Genomic DNA, 12984 nt, shown 5'->3' with positions numbered 1-12984 from the left:
TTCACCTTTAAAAGTAGCTCACATCGTAATCGATCACTTGATGCGAATAATTTTCAAAGTTTTAATAACTTCTGTTGCTTGTTTACGTAATTTTAAAATTTATGTTGTTTAATGATTATTTAGCAGTCATTTTTATATCAATAGAATAAAGTTTTCTACACAAAGAAATAAACATATTCTAGAAATTAAAATCAAAAATAATAAGTTTTTAAGTTTTGGAATATAGTTTAAAAGCGACGAATTTAGCAACTGCATCGCTGTTCACCTTGCATCGTTATAACCTTGACGTGTAAAATAAATACAGGTTTCCTATTGGTTATTGTCATGGATCGGTTTTGTTTTTGGATTAAGATAAATACAAAGACAAGCTTCAAAAAAAACATTTTATTGAAAAATCATAGATTTGTCCGAAATATGGATTGGTCAAGAGTATGATTGTAGAAAAGAAACAAGTAGATTGGAAACCGACGATATGAGCAATCGCACTGCTGTTTTCTTTGTGATTTTGTCAAGATAGACGCGCCGGTTTTTTATGTTGTGTTTTTAGCCAAATGCAAATACAATCACATATTATACAATACAATGCCGTTTTGACAATGTGAATGAATGTCAAAATGGATACCGAAAATATAATTTGCAGAACATGTTTACATTCAAATAAAGAATTCTCTTCTATATTTGATGAAATAAATTTTAAAAATAAAAAACTGTCCATCCCTTATATTTTAGAAACGTGTACTTTACTTCAGGTATTTATAGAACAATGAAGTATTTTTGGATTTAAATTATTTAATGTTCTTTAGAGAAGAGAGTTTCCAAAGACTAATAAAATTGTTTTTATTGGTATAAAATGTTTATTGTCCTTTTGAGTCTTTGAGATAAAATAACAGTAACTTCTCTTACTATTTTTTGTTTGTTGTAAAATGGTTTTAAAATTTTTGATTGTATACCCTACAATATATATTTTGCCAACATGTTAGTCTTTATCTGTTGTTTGTGTTTTTAAGGGTCTACCATTGCAACAGTTATGTGCAACATTCTCCTTCATTTTTCACTTTTGATTTGTTCTTATTATACAATATTTGTAACACTCCAACTTAATTATATTAATTATAGTTTAATCAGCCTGAATTCAATTTTTCAGTATATTTGTTAGCATGAATGATTTACTCTGTTGTTGGTACAGAAAAAGAAAAATACAAGGAAAATTTATTTTTTTACTGCTTTTTAGATGTGTGTAAAAATACAATAAAATATCTTGTTCTTTTTGGGGTCCCGTAGAAAAATTATTTCATGACTTAAAGACTACTGAATAAATTTTCAAGTTATTCAGTTGAACTTCTAGCCTTATTAGAAACTGTAGAGTATATTAAAAATAAAATCATTATTAAACAACAATTTTTGATATTAGAATATTTAAAGTTCTTTACATAATCTAAAAAATGTATCTAACTGTTGCATAAATAAAGAGTAAGATTTGAAACTATTACTTTTATAGCTGTTTTCTCCTTCTGGTTTTGCTTTACTGCGTAAAGGGGACACATATGCTATTATTTTTCTCAGAAAATATATTGTATGCCCACGTAGAGTTTTTGGATTATAATCGTAAAGTATTTATGCTTTGAAGTTTTGATTTCTAGTGTGAGAAATTGTTTTTAAACATTTTCTGAAATAAAAATTATGAATGATCTTGAACCTGTGAAGTTAACATATCTAAACAGGTTAAGATCATTAGTTAATAATTTTTATTTCAGAATTCTTTGAAAATTATTTTTGTATTGGAAATTGAAATGTCAAAGCAAAGGTAAAATATAACTGTTATTACAATAAATTATGGCTTAATCCATGTAAAAATATCTATGAAATACAATTATTTTAAAAATAATTAAATACTATGAGACATTACATTAAACACAAACAATAAAAAACTACAGTAAGAAAAAAATCCACAGAAATGCATTACCAGTTTTTACTAGAATGCTTAATCGGGGCTCATTTAGAAGGCAACACATTGCTTTTTCGGATTACTTACAGATCAACATTTAATTATTATAAACGTTTTAATCATAGAAGAATTTCTTGGAAAAAAGCCTTGTTTAGTAATTCGAAGTCTAAAACTTTGGTGTGAACATTTACTGATAAATTCACTTTCTATCCAATAAATGATTCCTTAATCCATATGCCCAAAATTCTTTGTACATTTGGTAATGCAGATGTGCCTATTTGGATGTACTGCTTCCATTGTACTTCTATTACAAAATCCACACAATGTTTGCAGTTATTAGTAGAATATAAAAGGAATGTTAAACACTTTTTACCAACGAAGTGCAATATTTTAACAAACAAGTTTCAATTGTAATATTTGACAAATTTATTATATCATGTTGTTTTCACAAAATACGTGTCTTTGTCTCCACTGGATTATTTCTTTGAATCGGAAGCAGATCTTTGGCATTGACATATTGTACACTTGAAATAGATGGCATATTATTATGTTGAAAGTAATGTTTTTGCAGAATTCTGGTGGGTATCACAATAAGTTCTTGATCTTTATCATAAATATGAGTCAAATATAATAAAAAAAAACGAATATTTCGCAAAGGAAGATTTCTCTTCCTCTTTTATAGTGAATGCTTCTTTCAGGCAAGGTTTTCTCAAAGTTACAAAAAGACTTTCAATAGCCTAGATCATGTTCTCTTATTACAAAAATTACATCGTTATGGAATACAGGGACCGGCATTAAAGTGGATAAACTTGTTTCTCGCAGATAGGTCACAAAAAGTATGCTTGGAGAAACAGAAATGTAAGGTTTACTATGAACCGACAGGGGAGCATCTTGGGGTCTTTTCTTTTTTGGTCTATATAAACGATCTTCCAAATGCGGTGGTTAGTAGTTCCTCAAAACTTGTAAATTTCGCTGATGATTCAAATGCTCTGTTATGGGAAAAACATTAGAAACACTCCTCACAGTGGCAGAGCAAACTCTAAGCAAGGCTGAACAAAGGTTCAGTGGAAATAGGATGTTGCTTCATACTAATAAGACAGTTTTTATTTACTTTAGAACCATCCAGTTACGAGAACAGTTCTCAGATAGACATTTTTTAACACAGAACCTGCTAGATCAGTTACATTTCTTGGTCTTCAGTACCTGAATTGGGGGAAACAAATACAAAATACGACAAAAAAAACTTAATAGAGCCTGCTACTCATTAAGGGTATTGAAGAGCTATCTAGACCAGTGGATTTTACTGTCAGTATATTATTCAAACTTTTATTCTGTTATGCGATATGAAGTTATTTTCTGAGGTGCTGCAGTGGATAGCTCAACTGTCTTTATAGTCAAAAAAACTATGATCTTAGGACTAAAGGCGCGAGAATCATATAGGTGCCGATTCAAATCATTCACTTTCTCAGCCATCTTTATATTTGAATGTATTATATTCATTTTTAAAAATTTTACTTTGTTTATCACCTTTTTGTAAATCATGAATATAATACAAGAAGCCTTAATTTTAATGTTCCACTTCACAGATTATCTGTAATAGAGAGGTCCTTTGTATGCGTGTGTTAAATTTTACAATAGTCTATCATCTGACATTCAACAGGAAACAATAAAGCTTTTAAAAGAAAGGTTTTTAACACTTAGATAACATTGAGCCTTATACTGTGGCGGAGTGCCTGGACTATCCTTCCCCCTGATCAGCTCATTAAATTTGTAATATTAATATATTTTAATCTGTAATGTCAATATATTTTTCACAATAATCTGATTAATAATGTGACGTTATTTGCTCAATTGTGTTGAAACATTTATGCAAATAAAAACTTACTCTACTCTAGTAGAGAAGGAGAATCGGCCGTTCGGGCCATCATATCTTTCTCTTGATCTTTGATAAATATTTTTATTTTTAATTCTTTCTTGAAGAGTTAAAAATTGAGCATCAGTAGATCTAGCTGCTTCTATTGTCGATTTATCTTCTTCGACTATCTTGAAACCAATGTTTAACGAGTTCTAGTTCCATTTTATTTTTATCATTTCCTTGTTTTCTGTTTCCGGCGTTCTGTAATAAATTTAAACATAATTAAATCCTACTAAATAAACTGAAAAATAGTTATATGACAACATAGGCATCCAATTTGTCTTGTGGATAATACCGATCACTGTAACCGGCATTGCCCAACCGTTAAATTTAATAAATAAATATATACAAAAGTACCTTTTACTACACATTCAAAATACATTATTACAAATAAAACTATATGAATGAGTAACACAAATGGGCATCACTGAATCAAAACTACGGGGATTATCCGCTTTTATCCTCTTACATAATAGAACATTTCTTAGATATTTTGTCTAGTAAGTAGTTGTTATAAAGTGGTACATTTTAATTGCATTTTAGGTCTCAAAAGAAGACCAATTTCCACAGTATATTTGCAAATTATGTTTGGTACAACTAGAGCAAGCATATTTATTTAGAGAAAAATGTCACGATTCATATAAAAAACTAGGAGAAACTATAAATAGCATTAAGCAATTAGATAAAACAGAAACTCTACCAGAAAATAATTATGAAGTGAAAACTGATATTAAAAATGAATGTACAAAGTACAAGTATAGTTCTCCATATTATGAGCGTGATAATGTGATAAATGGCTGTGATTCTGATTCAGATGATTATAAAACCCAAACTGATTTATTAGAAAATTCTAAATATAAATGTGTTGTATGTACTCAAGTCTTCCTGAATAAAATTGAATTAGAAAATCATAATAAGCAACATCTAGATACAAAAAAACTTAGTTGTGATGTTTGTGGGAAGGTATTTACCAGGTAAGTTTTTATTAATTATTGATAAAAAACAATCATGTGTTCTTTATGGATACAACCTAATTGACCTAATCTGGCATCATATAACTTATCTCTTTCTCGAAGCCAAATCTGCCTTGAAACAATTAAAATTTCAGCCCTTTAACGCTATAGCATTGGTTGCATATTTAACATAAGATAAGAGTAACAACTAAATTTTTTGACGCGGCAACACTGCATTCGGAGCAAGAATTACTACAAGCCTATTTTATCTCTCCCATGAAGCTTTCTTTTCTATTCACGCGAAGGTGACCAGATACCTTTCGCTTGTCGTCCTGTACTTTTTTGCCAGCGCTCATTTTTAATTGGTTAGTGTTACTTACGTCTTGTAATATGAGTTAAAGGATTTGGAAGAAGAAGAAGAAGGGGGCGATCTAAACTCATATCTGGACGTGCAGGACGATTTAAGGGAGATTGGAGTAAGGGTATGGAGAAGACTCCATATAACTCAACAGGGAAGGATGGAAGAATGTTTTAGGACAGGCCAGAGCTCACGAAGGGCTGTAGCGCCAATTGATGACGATGATGAGCTTTTTGTTGAATCAAAACAGCTTGCAAACGACGAGGCATGCTTTGGATTGGATTTTGGATCAAATTCTGCAAAAAATTGTTCCATTCATGCATCAATATGTGGCGAAGCTCTCTTGAATTTCTGGGGGCCGGCACATGACTCCGTAAGCATCTCTTCATCTAATCCAAAACATGTTCTTTTAGATCAATCAAGTTAGTAAAAAATAAACCTTTTTTCGTCACGACAAACCCCTAGACGGGTTTGATAGTTGAAATATGTAGTATGAAATATTACTAACAGACTCTCATCTAGGGATTCATCAATTTTTTAGTGGAAATCTGTTGAAATAAACAATCAAAACGTCAAGCGCATTATTTTGCTCATAACTTAAAAACTTGTCTATTTAGAGATTTGACATCAACAGACAATTTTTCAGAAAAAAAGTTACACCAAATGAACAACAAAATCGTGGTTTTTACCATATAATATATGATTTTTAAAAATATGTTTCAGGTATTCAAGTGTTAAACGGCATATGACTACTCACACGGGATTAAAGCCTCATTCGTGTCCGATTTGTCATCGTTCTTTTACACAATCGGGAACAAAGGCATTACATATGCGAATGCATAAAGAATTTATTGTTTACAAAGAGGAAAATAACAAATCTACTAACCATTCGCATCTCTGTTCAATCTGCGGGAAATCTTTTAAGCAATCCTCATCTTTGACTATTCATATTCGCAGACATAATGGCGAGAAGCCGTACGTTTGTACGATTTGTAATAAAAGGTAAAAAACTTTCTGTTATTATTGGGAAATAATATTAACCCCTCCACGTAGGGGGGAAAACGGAAAATATCTATTTACCAAGAATCTCTACGCCATAGAAAAAAAATATTTCAAAACAGAAATGTAGCTGAGATAATTTTGAACAGAAATTTGTATTAGCAATTTTTATGTAGAATGAATGGTTCTCTCAAAAACAACGCTTGAAGTAACCGGCGATTTTAAATGTCAGTTACGCGCGCGAAATTAATTTTAAGTATAATTTGTATCAACTCGACAGTAAAAATTCAATATCTTTTAATGTCTAAAAAACGCGGAATTTAAACTTTTGTATTAAAAACGATCTAAAACGTTTAAAACTGCTTCTTTTCATTTGCACAAATACGTTTTTCGAAACTACAACACAACTTCAGCTACAAATTCCACGCAATGCCATCTTCTTGGAAGCATTTTTCGTAACATGAGATCTTTGTAATATGAAAGTTCGGCGTTTTTAGACATATTTCAAATTTCTCATATTTATTGCCAAAACAAGATCGAAATTTCATGTTATAGGTTTTGAAGATTAGGCTCTACCAATGAAAATTCCACAACGACCGGTCAATGGAAGTAATAAATTTTTTTGATTTCATGAGAATCGTAAAAAATGGCAAACATCAGACAATGTTTGTTTATTTAAGAGCCTTGTAGAAACGGACTTCATTTGCGGAAAAATTCAAATCCAATGTCCGTCCCCCTACGAGGGTGGGTAATAGGGACAGCCGGGGAGTAGAAGTGGTAAAATTTTTTGCATCTTTTTAGTGTCCCAAACTGACTGACATTTTCAGCAAAATTCTGCTATTCGTATGATACCAGAAGTTGGGACACTTAATACAGACAGGACGGGACATTTGAACTACTCTGACGTCACTGTCGGTAAGCGTTAGTTGCGATAAGTAAACATCTACGTGGCTTAGCGATACTCGTGCGTAGCTTCGAGTCCCCGTAAGGAAAACTCTTTGTTTAATGTTATTTGTTAATTGATTTAATTAAAATATGCAGATGAACAACAGGGTTTTCGTAGTGAAAGATCGTGTACAGATGCTATTTTCGTTATAAAGCAAATTACTGAGAAATCACTAGAGTATAATAGACCAGTATTTCTGTGTCTGATTAACCTAGAGAAAAGCGTTTGACAGAGTAAAACTCAAAGATATAATCCATCTTCTGTATAATAGAAAAGTTCCCCTAAATATTATAAAAACCATCGAAAACATCTACCAAAACAACAAAATGGAAGTCAGAATCGATGGAAACTTACAGAACCTATAGAAATAGGCAGCGAAATAAGTCAAGGGGATTCATTGAGCCCCATGTTCTTCAATTTGAACATGGATGAAATCATCAAAAGCGTTAACAATGAAAGAGGATACAGAATGGGAAACAAAGAAATCAAAATACTCTGTTACGCAGACGACGCAATATTGATAGCCCAAGATGAAGGTAGTCTGCAAAGACTGGTCCACAGATTTAACATAAGAGCAAAAGAATTTAATATGAAAATCTCATCTCAGAAAACTAAAACAATAGTAGTCAGCAAAGAACCAACCAGATGTAAAATAGAAATTGATGGCATCAGTATTGAACAAGTAATGGAAATAAAATACCTGGGAATTACACTGTCTAGCTATGTAGACCTGGACAAACAAGTGAAAGATCAAGTACAAAAAGCAAATAGACTGGCAGGATGCCTTAATACCAATATATGGCGAAGCAGACACATTAACACTGAGATGAAATCAAGAATTTATAAAGCTGAGAAGAATTACAGGAAATACGCTGAGAGATCGAAAGAGAAGTGAAGACATTAGACACAAAATAGAAAAAAAAAGAATGGAATAACCACATAAGCAGAATGGAGGAGACGGTGTCGTCAAAATAGCAAGAGATAAGTCACCAATCGGCAGAAGAAGTATCGGACTACCGATGAACAAGGAGAATGGCTTATAAAGAGGAAGAAGAAGAAAATTAAAATATAATTTAAAATGACTAGCGGATAATGGTGAAACTAGTACGTCATCACTAGGTGGAAGCATGAGCGGAGCAGCTTGCGAAGTGGGGACGAAGGTGGACGGGGCTTTGTTCCCATTGGTCGGTGACTTCGTTCTGACACTAGCTATGGAAAAGAAGAATAATTGACAGTTAACAGACGAAGAAAAATTGATAGTTGACATTAGATAATGAAAAGAAGAAGAATTGACAGTTGACAAATGGTTCCGGTTTTGGCTAAGATTCATGCTCGGCCGGTAATGCAGATTCAACTCCTACCGACAGTGACGTCACAGTAGTTCAAATGTCCCGTCCTGTCTGTCTCAACTCTCAAGTGTACCAACTTCTGCTTACGCTTTTTAGAGGTTCAGTAACTGGAGTATATTGAAATATTTAAAATACTTATTTTGTGTAAATCGTCTCACTATAAAATTTTGTTTCTTTGTAATCATTGCTGTATTTTGAATTTCAGTTTTATATCGAGCAGTCTATTGGCGTCACATTTAAGGATTCATTCTGGTGACAAACCATACTCTTGTAAATTTTGTAACAAGACATTTACCCATTCGTCAGGCATGAACAAACATTTAAAAACCCATTTAGATTTAAAGCCATATCGATGTAAATATTGCCCTAAGAAGTTCTCTTCGACATTTTATTGCAACATACATATGAGAAAGCATACAGGTGGGTAGTAGGTACTAGGAGCACATTCTGGAAATAATATAATTTAATAATTAGATAATATAGACATTCACAACCCCAAGTAGTCGCTGTTCATGACTTTCCTTCATTTTCTTGATGATTTTAACTACCATAACCAGGTAATTATGGAAGTTACTGTTCCTAGCGTACCAAGGAAAATTTATACTTTATTCTAAAATTTTTAAATTATTTCTGTACGTTCTGTGCGTTCTTGACGCACCCTCAGAGTTGGTCCTCTCTGCTCTTGCTAATTGTGTATACAGTGGTAATATGTAAAGATAAAATGGAAATTTTCTTCATCGTTAGATCCAGCGTTAGCCAGAGATCATTATAGAGCACGGTTAAATTTTGGCAGGAAGTACCTGAATTGGCAAGATGCCGATTGGGAACGAGTTCCGACATAAATCACGCTTTTGCTTGCATAAGTACAAGTGAAAACGTGTTGGTGTTTTTAGAAGGTCAGATAAACGATATGTACATTGTAACATAACGAATGCCATTTTATTTCGTGGAAGCTCGCGTACTGTCTGAGGGGTATTTCATTAAAAATTCGCTCGGACTTCTTCTTCTTCTTTTTATATAGACATGACTCTATCTGTTTTTCAATGTGCCTCCAGTAAGTTGTCGTTCCATCGTTTTCGTGGTCTTCCTATTGGGGAACCGTCTCTTGTCGTCTTGACTACTCTATTTGTTGTCATTCGGCTTATATGATCGTTCCATTCTACTCTTCTATTTCTTACCCAGTTCTGAACTTTTAGCTCTGTCCCATAGTGTCTTGCCATTAATTTTTCTAAGTATTTTCATCTCTGCTGTTTCTAACATCCTTTTTGTCCTCTCTGTGTCAGGTCTTGTTTCTGCCGCGTCATTATTGGTCTGATGACTGTTTTGTAAATTCTGCCTTTCGTTTCTTTCCCTATATTTTTATTTCTCCATATTGTTTCATTTAGGCAGCCTGCGGCTCTGTTTGCTCTATTCACTTGATCTTCCACTTCGGTTTCGAGCTTTCCGTAGCTAAATAATGTGATGCCTAGATATTTAATCTCCATCACTTGTTCTATTATCTGACCTTCCAGCTACAATTTACATTTTAGTAAATTTGCTGTTATAACCATGCATTTTGTCTTTTTTGGGGAAATTAACATGTTAAATTTTCTGGTGGTTATATTAAATTGGTGCAGCATACGTTGTAAATCATCTTCACTTTGAGAGAGTTTGTGGTAATTGGCTAGCCAGCACATAGTCCCGACTTTAATCCCATAGAACATGTATGGGATATGCTTGGAAGGCAATTATGATCTTAACCGAAACCCAACAACTTGAAGCGTATATATATATATATATATATATATATATATATATATATATATATATATATATATATATATATATATATATATATATATATATATATTATGTATGTATTTAGATATATGTATGTCTATGTATATTTATTTTTTAGGTGAAAAACCTCTAAAATGCAATGTATGTCAGAAGTGCTTCTCAGATCCCAAAAATTTTAAGCAACATAAACTCATTCACACAGGCGTTAAACCTTTTTTGTGTATAAGTTGTGGTAAATCTTTCAGAAGAAATCACCATCTTACAGTACATATGAAGACTCACACCAAAAACTAATAGTCGAGTGTATTCTTTTAAGATCAATAAAACTAACTAGAATAAGTTTGTTGTAATGATTTTCTGTTTTCCACTTTACCAAAATCCTTCTTACGAGGATGTATCCAATAAAAACCTTTTCAATTCCGTTTCCAATTAAAAACGTTTCCCATAAAAATTGTTATAGGTAGTAAATTATCTAAACAGCCATGACTCATGCATGGATTTCTTAAAAGCATGCAGAGATATTTCAAAGAATATCCTAAAATGTGGATTCTCCCAGTGCAAACTTGACGAATAACCTCATTCTTCAGTGGTTTTGAAGAAGCATGAATGAGCATTTAAAAGAAACTGACCAAATTGATATTTTATTGGAACCCAGTAGGATATGCAATTGCGATGAAACAGCCTTTTTTCTTATCCTAAAGGGGGAGAAGTTTTTAATAAAAAAGCCAAAAAAACAGTATATTCGTTTGTAAGGAAGAAAAAGTATACATCACTACACTAGTCACATGTAGTGCGGCTAGGCATCTCTTACCGCTCATGATCGTATACAGCTACCAACGAATTCCTAAGACAATTGGCGAGAAGGTGCCTAAAAATTGGGGTATACGACGCTCGGAAAATGGCTGGATGGCCGATGAAGCATTATACGAATATGTCGCAATTATATTTTACCCCTGGTTAGTTGATCAAAATATCCATTTTTCGGTCATTTTAGTCCTGGATTGACACACTTCTTACTTGAAAATAAGATATAGTAAATTTTGCTCTAAAAAGAAAATCATTCTCGAGTCACTTTACTCGAATTCCACCCATATTTTGCAGCCACTGGACGTGGCAGTTTTTCGATTTAAGTTAGAGTGGAAAAAAGCTTCCATTCTTGGCGCCTACACAATAATGGCCAGAAAGTTAGACACGAAGATTTTGCCCCTATTTTGGAAATTACATTAAAAAAATAGGTATAGTTACTGGCGGACAATCAATCTCTGGATTTAGTAGGTCGATTTTAATAAACCTTGATGTATTTTATTTGTTTTAGTTTTCTCTATGATAGTCTACCACAATTTGACCAAAAAAATATTACTAAAATTTTTGTGGCCGAAAAAAGGTCAAAATTGGTTTTCAAATGTCCGCCATTTTGTTTTTTGGTCTATTTTCCATTTTTCTGGTAAACTATAACGCGAGGGCACTTCTTTTTTAAAACACTTGCCGTGGAGCACTAATTTTTGGACGAAAAATATTTGGTGCCATCTTTAAAATTCAGGAACAATAAAAAAAAATTGTTATTTTCAAATATTCTATAATATAAAAAAAATAATTGCCATATATAATAAATAAGATACAAAAAAAAATTGTTGAAAATGTGTCATTTTTTAGCATTCTAGACGGTAATAGTACCTTAAGTACTTATTTATTGTTTTTATTTTCTTTCTTTATACTTGGGTTTATACTTTTGTACTTGGGTAATTATTGATTTCATACTACCGAAAATGCCGGCTGAAAATATGCACACTTCTGTGTTTTCATGTGCCGACGATTACTCCATTAGTATTAACAATAAATTTTAGCACGATTTTCTCAAAATAGAATGTGCAATTTCTATATGTGATTAATACACTACTCAACAATTGAAGTGGATAATTTTAAAATTCCTAAAATTAACATATAAAACTATTTTTAAAATAATTGCCTGTAGTATACTCTATATGTTATCTTTATTGCCAATAATTTTGCATGTGGTTTTTTTCTTCCTATTTTTATCGGCCCTTATCTCGTATAAAGAGAGACATATTGTTTCAAACATGAATATATCATTCGTATAAAAGTGCTTGTATTGGCTTTACCACTTGTCAATAAGTCAAGAAATCTATTTATCACAAAAACATTATGCCGCAAAACCGTGCAACTCAAGCAATTACTTCGTTGGATCCAACAAGGCATAACCCAACAAGAGGTTGCTATGAGGCTAAATGCCGTGCATGGAATCGGTATGTAGCAACTGGATCTGCATCATACAGGCATGGAGGATGAAGACAACGATCTACAACTCGTCGGCAAGACCGTTTTGTAGTTCTGACGGCAAGAAGAAACCCAACATTCAGGGCTTCCAGAATTAACAGTATCTTCAGGCATGCTACTGGACGAGCGATTTCCAGTTAAACTGTCAGAAGACGGTTACATACATCCAATTTAAGGGCTAGACGGCGCGCTACCCATCCACGACTAACTAGGGAGCAGCGTGCATGCAGATATCGCTGGGCGATGGAATACTATCAGTGGAATTTCGAAAATTGGAGGAATGGTCTCTTTACTGACGAGTCCAGATTTCGTTTGTATATGAATGATGACCGAATATTGGTGTGGAAGGAAAGAGGACAGCGTTACAATCAAAATCTGAGAGTCCCAACCACTCTTTTTGGAGGTGGATCCGTTTGCGTGTGGGGAGGCCTATGTTTTGACGGTC

The 12984-nt window shown here is 32.8% G+C and overlaps 1 protein-coding gene across 2 annotated transcripts; it reads left to right on the top strand.

Annotated features, from left to right (window-relative positions):
• The first annotated feature begins 356 nt into the window (after positions 1–356).
• Positions 357–10577, top strand: LOC140448625 (uncharacterized). Of its 2 annotated transcripts, XM_072541723.1 has the most exons (5): positions 357–749; positions 4404–4834; positions 5895–6173; positions 8671–8885; positions 10363–10577. In XM_072541723.1, exons 1-5 carry the CDS (start codon positions 603–605, stop codon positions 10536–10538), a joined length of 1248 nt encoding a protein of 415 aa, XP_072397824.1. In that variant the 5' UTR covers positions 357–602; the 3' UTR covers positions 10539–10577. The 2 variants fall into 2 exon arrangements, with proteins under 2 accessions (XP_072397824.1, XP_072397825.1); XM_072541724.1 differs by lacking the exon at positions 5895–6173.
• Positions 10578–12984: the final 2407 nt, after the last annotated feature.

The sequence above is a fragment of the Diabrotica undecimpunctata genome, chromosome 8, assembly GCF_040954645.1.
Source record: "Diabrotica undecimpunctata isolate CICGRU chromosome 8, icDiaUnde3, whole genome shotgun sequence".
Taxonomy (NCBI): Eukaryota; Metazoa; Arthropoda; class Insecta; order Coleoptera; family Chrysomelidae; genus Diabrotica; species Diabrotica undecimpunctata.
This window is presented reverse-complemented; position numbering and strand designations above follow the sequence as displayed.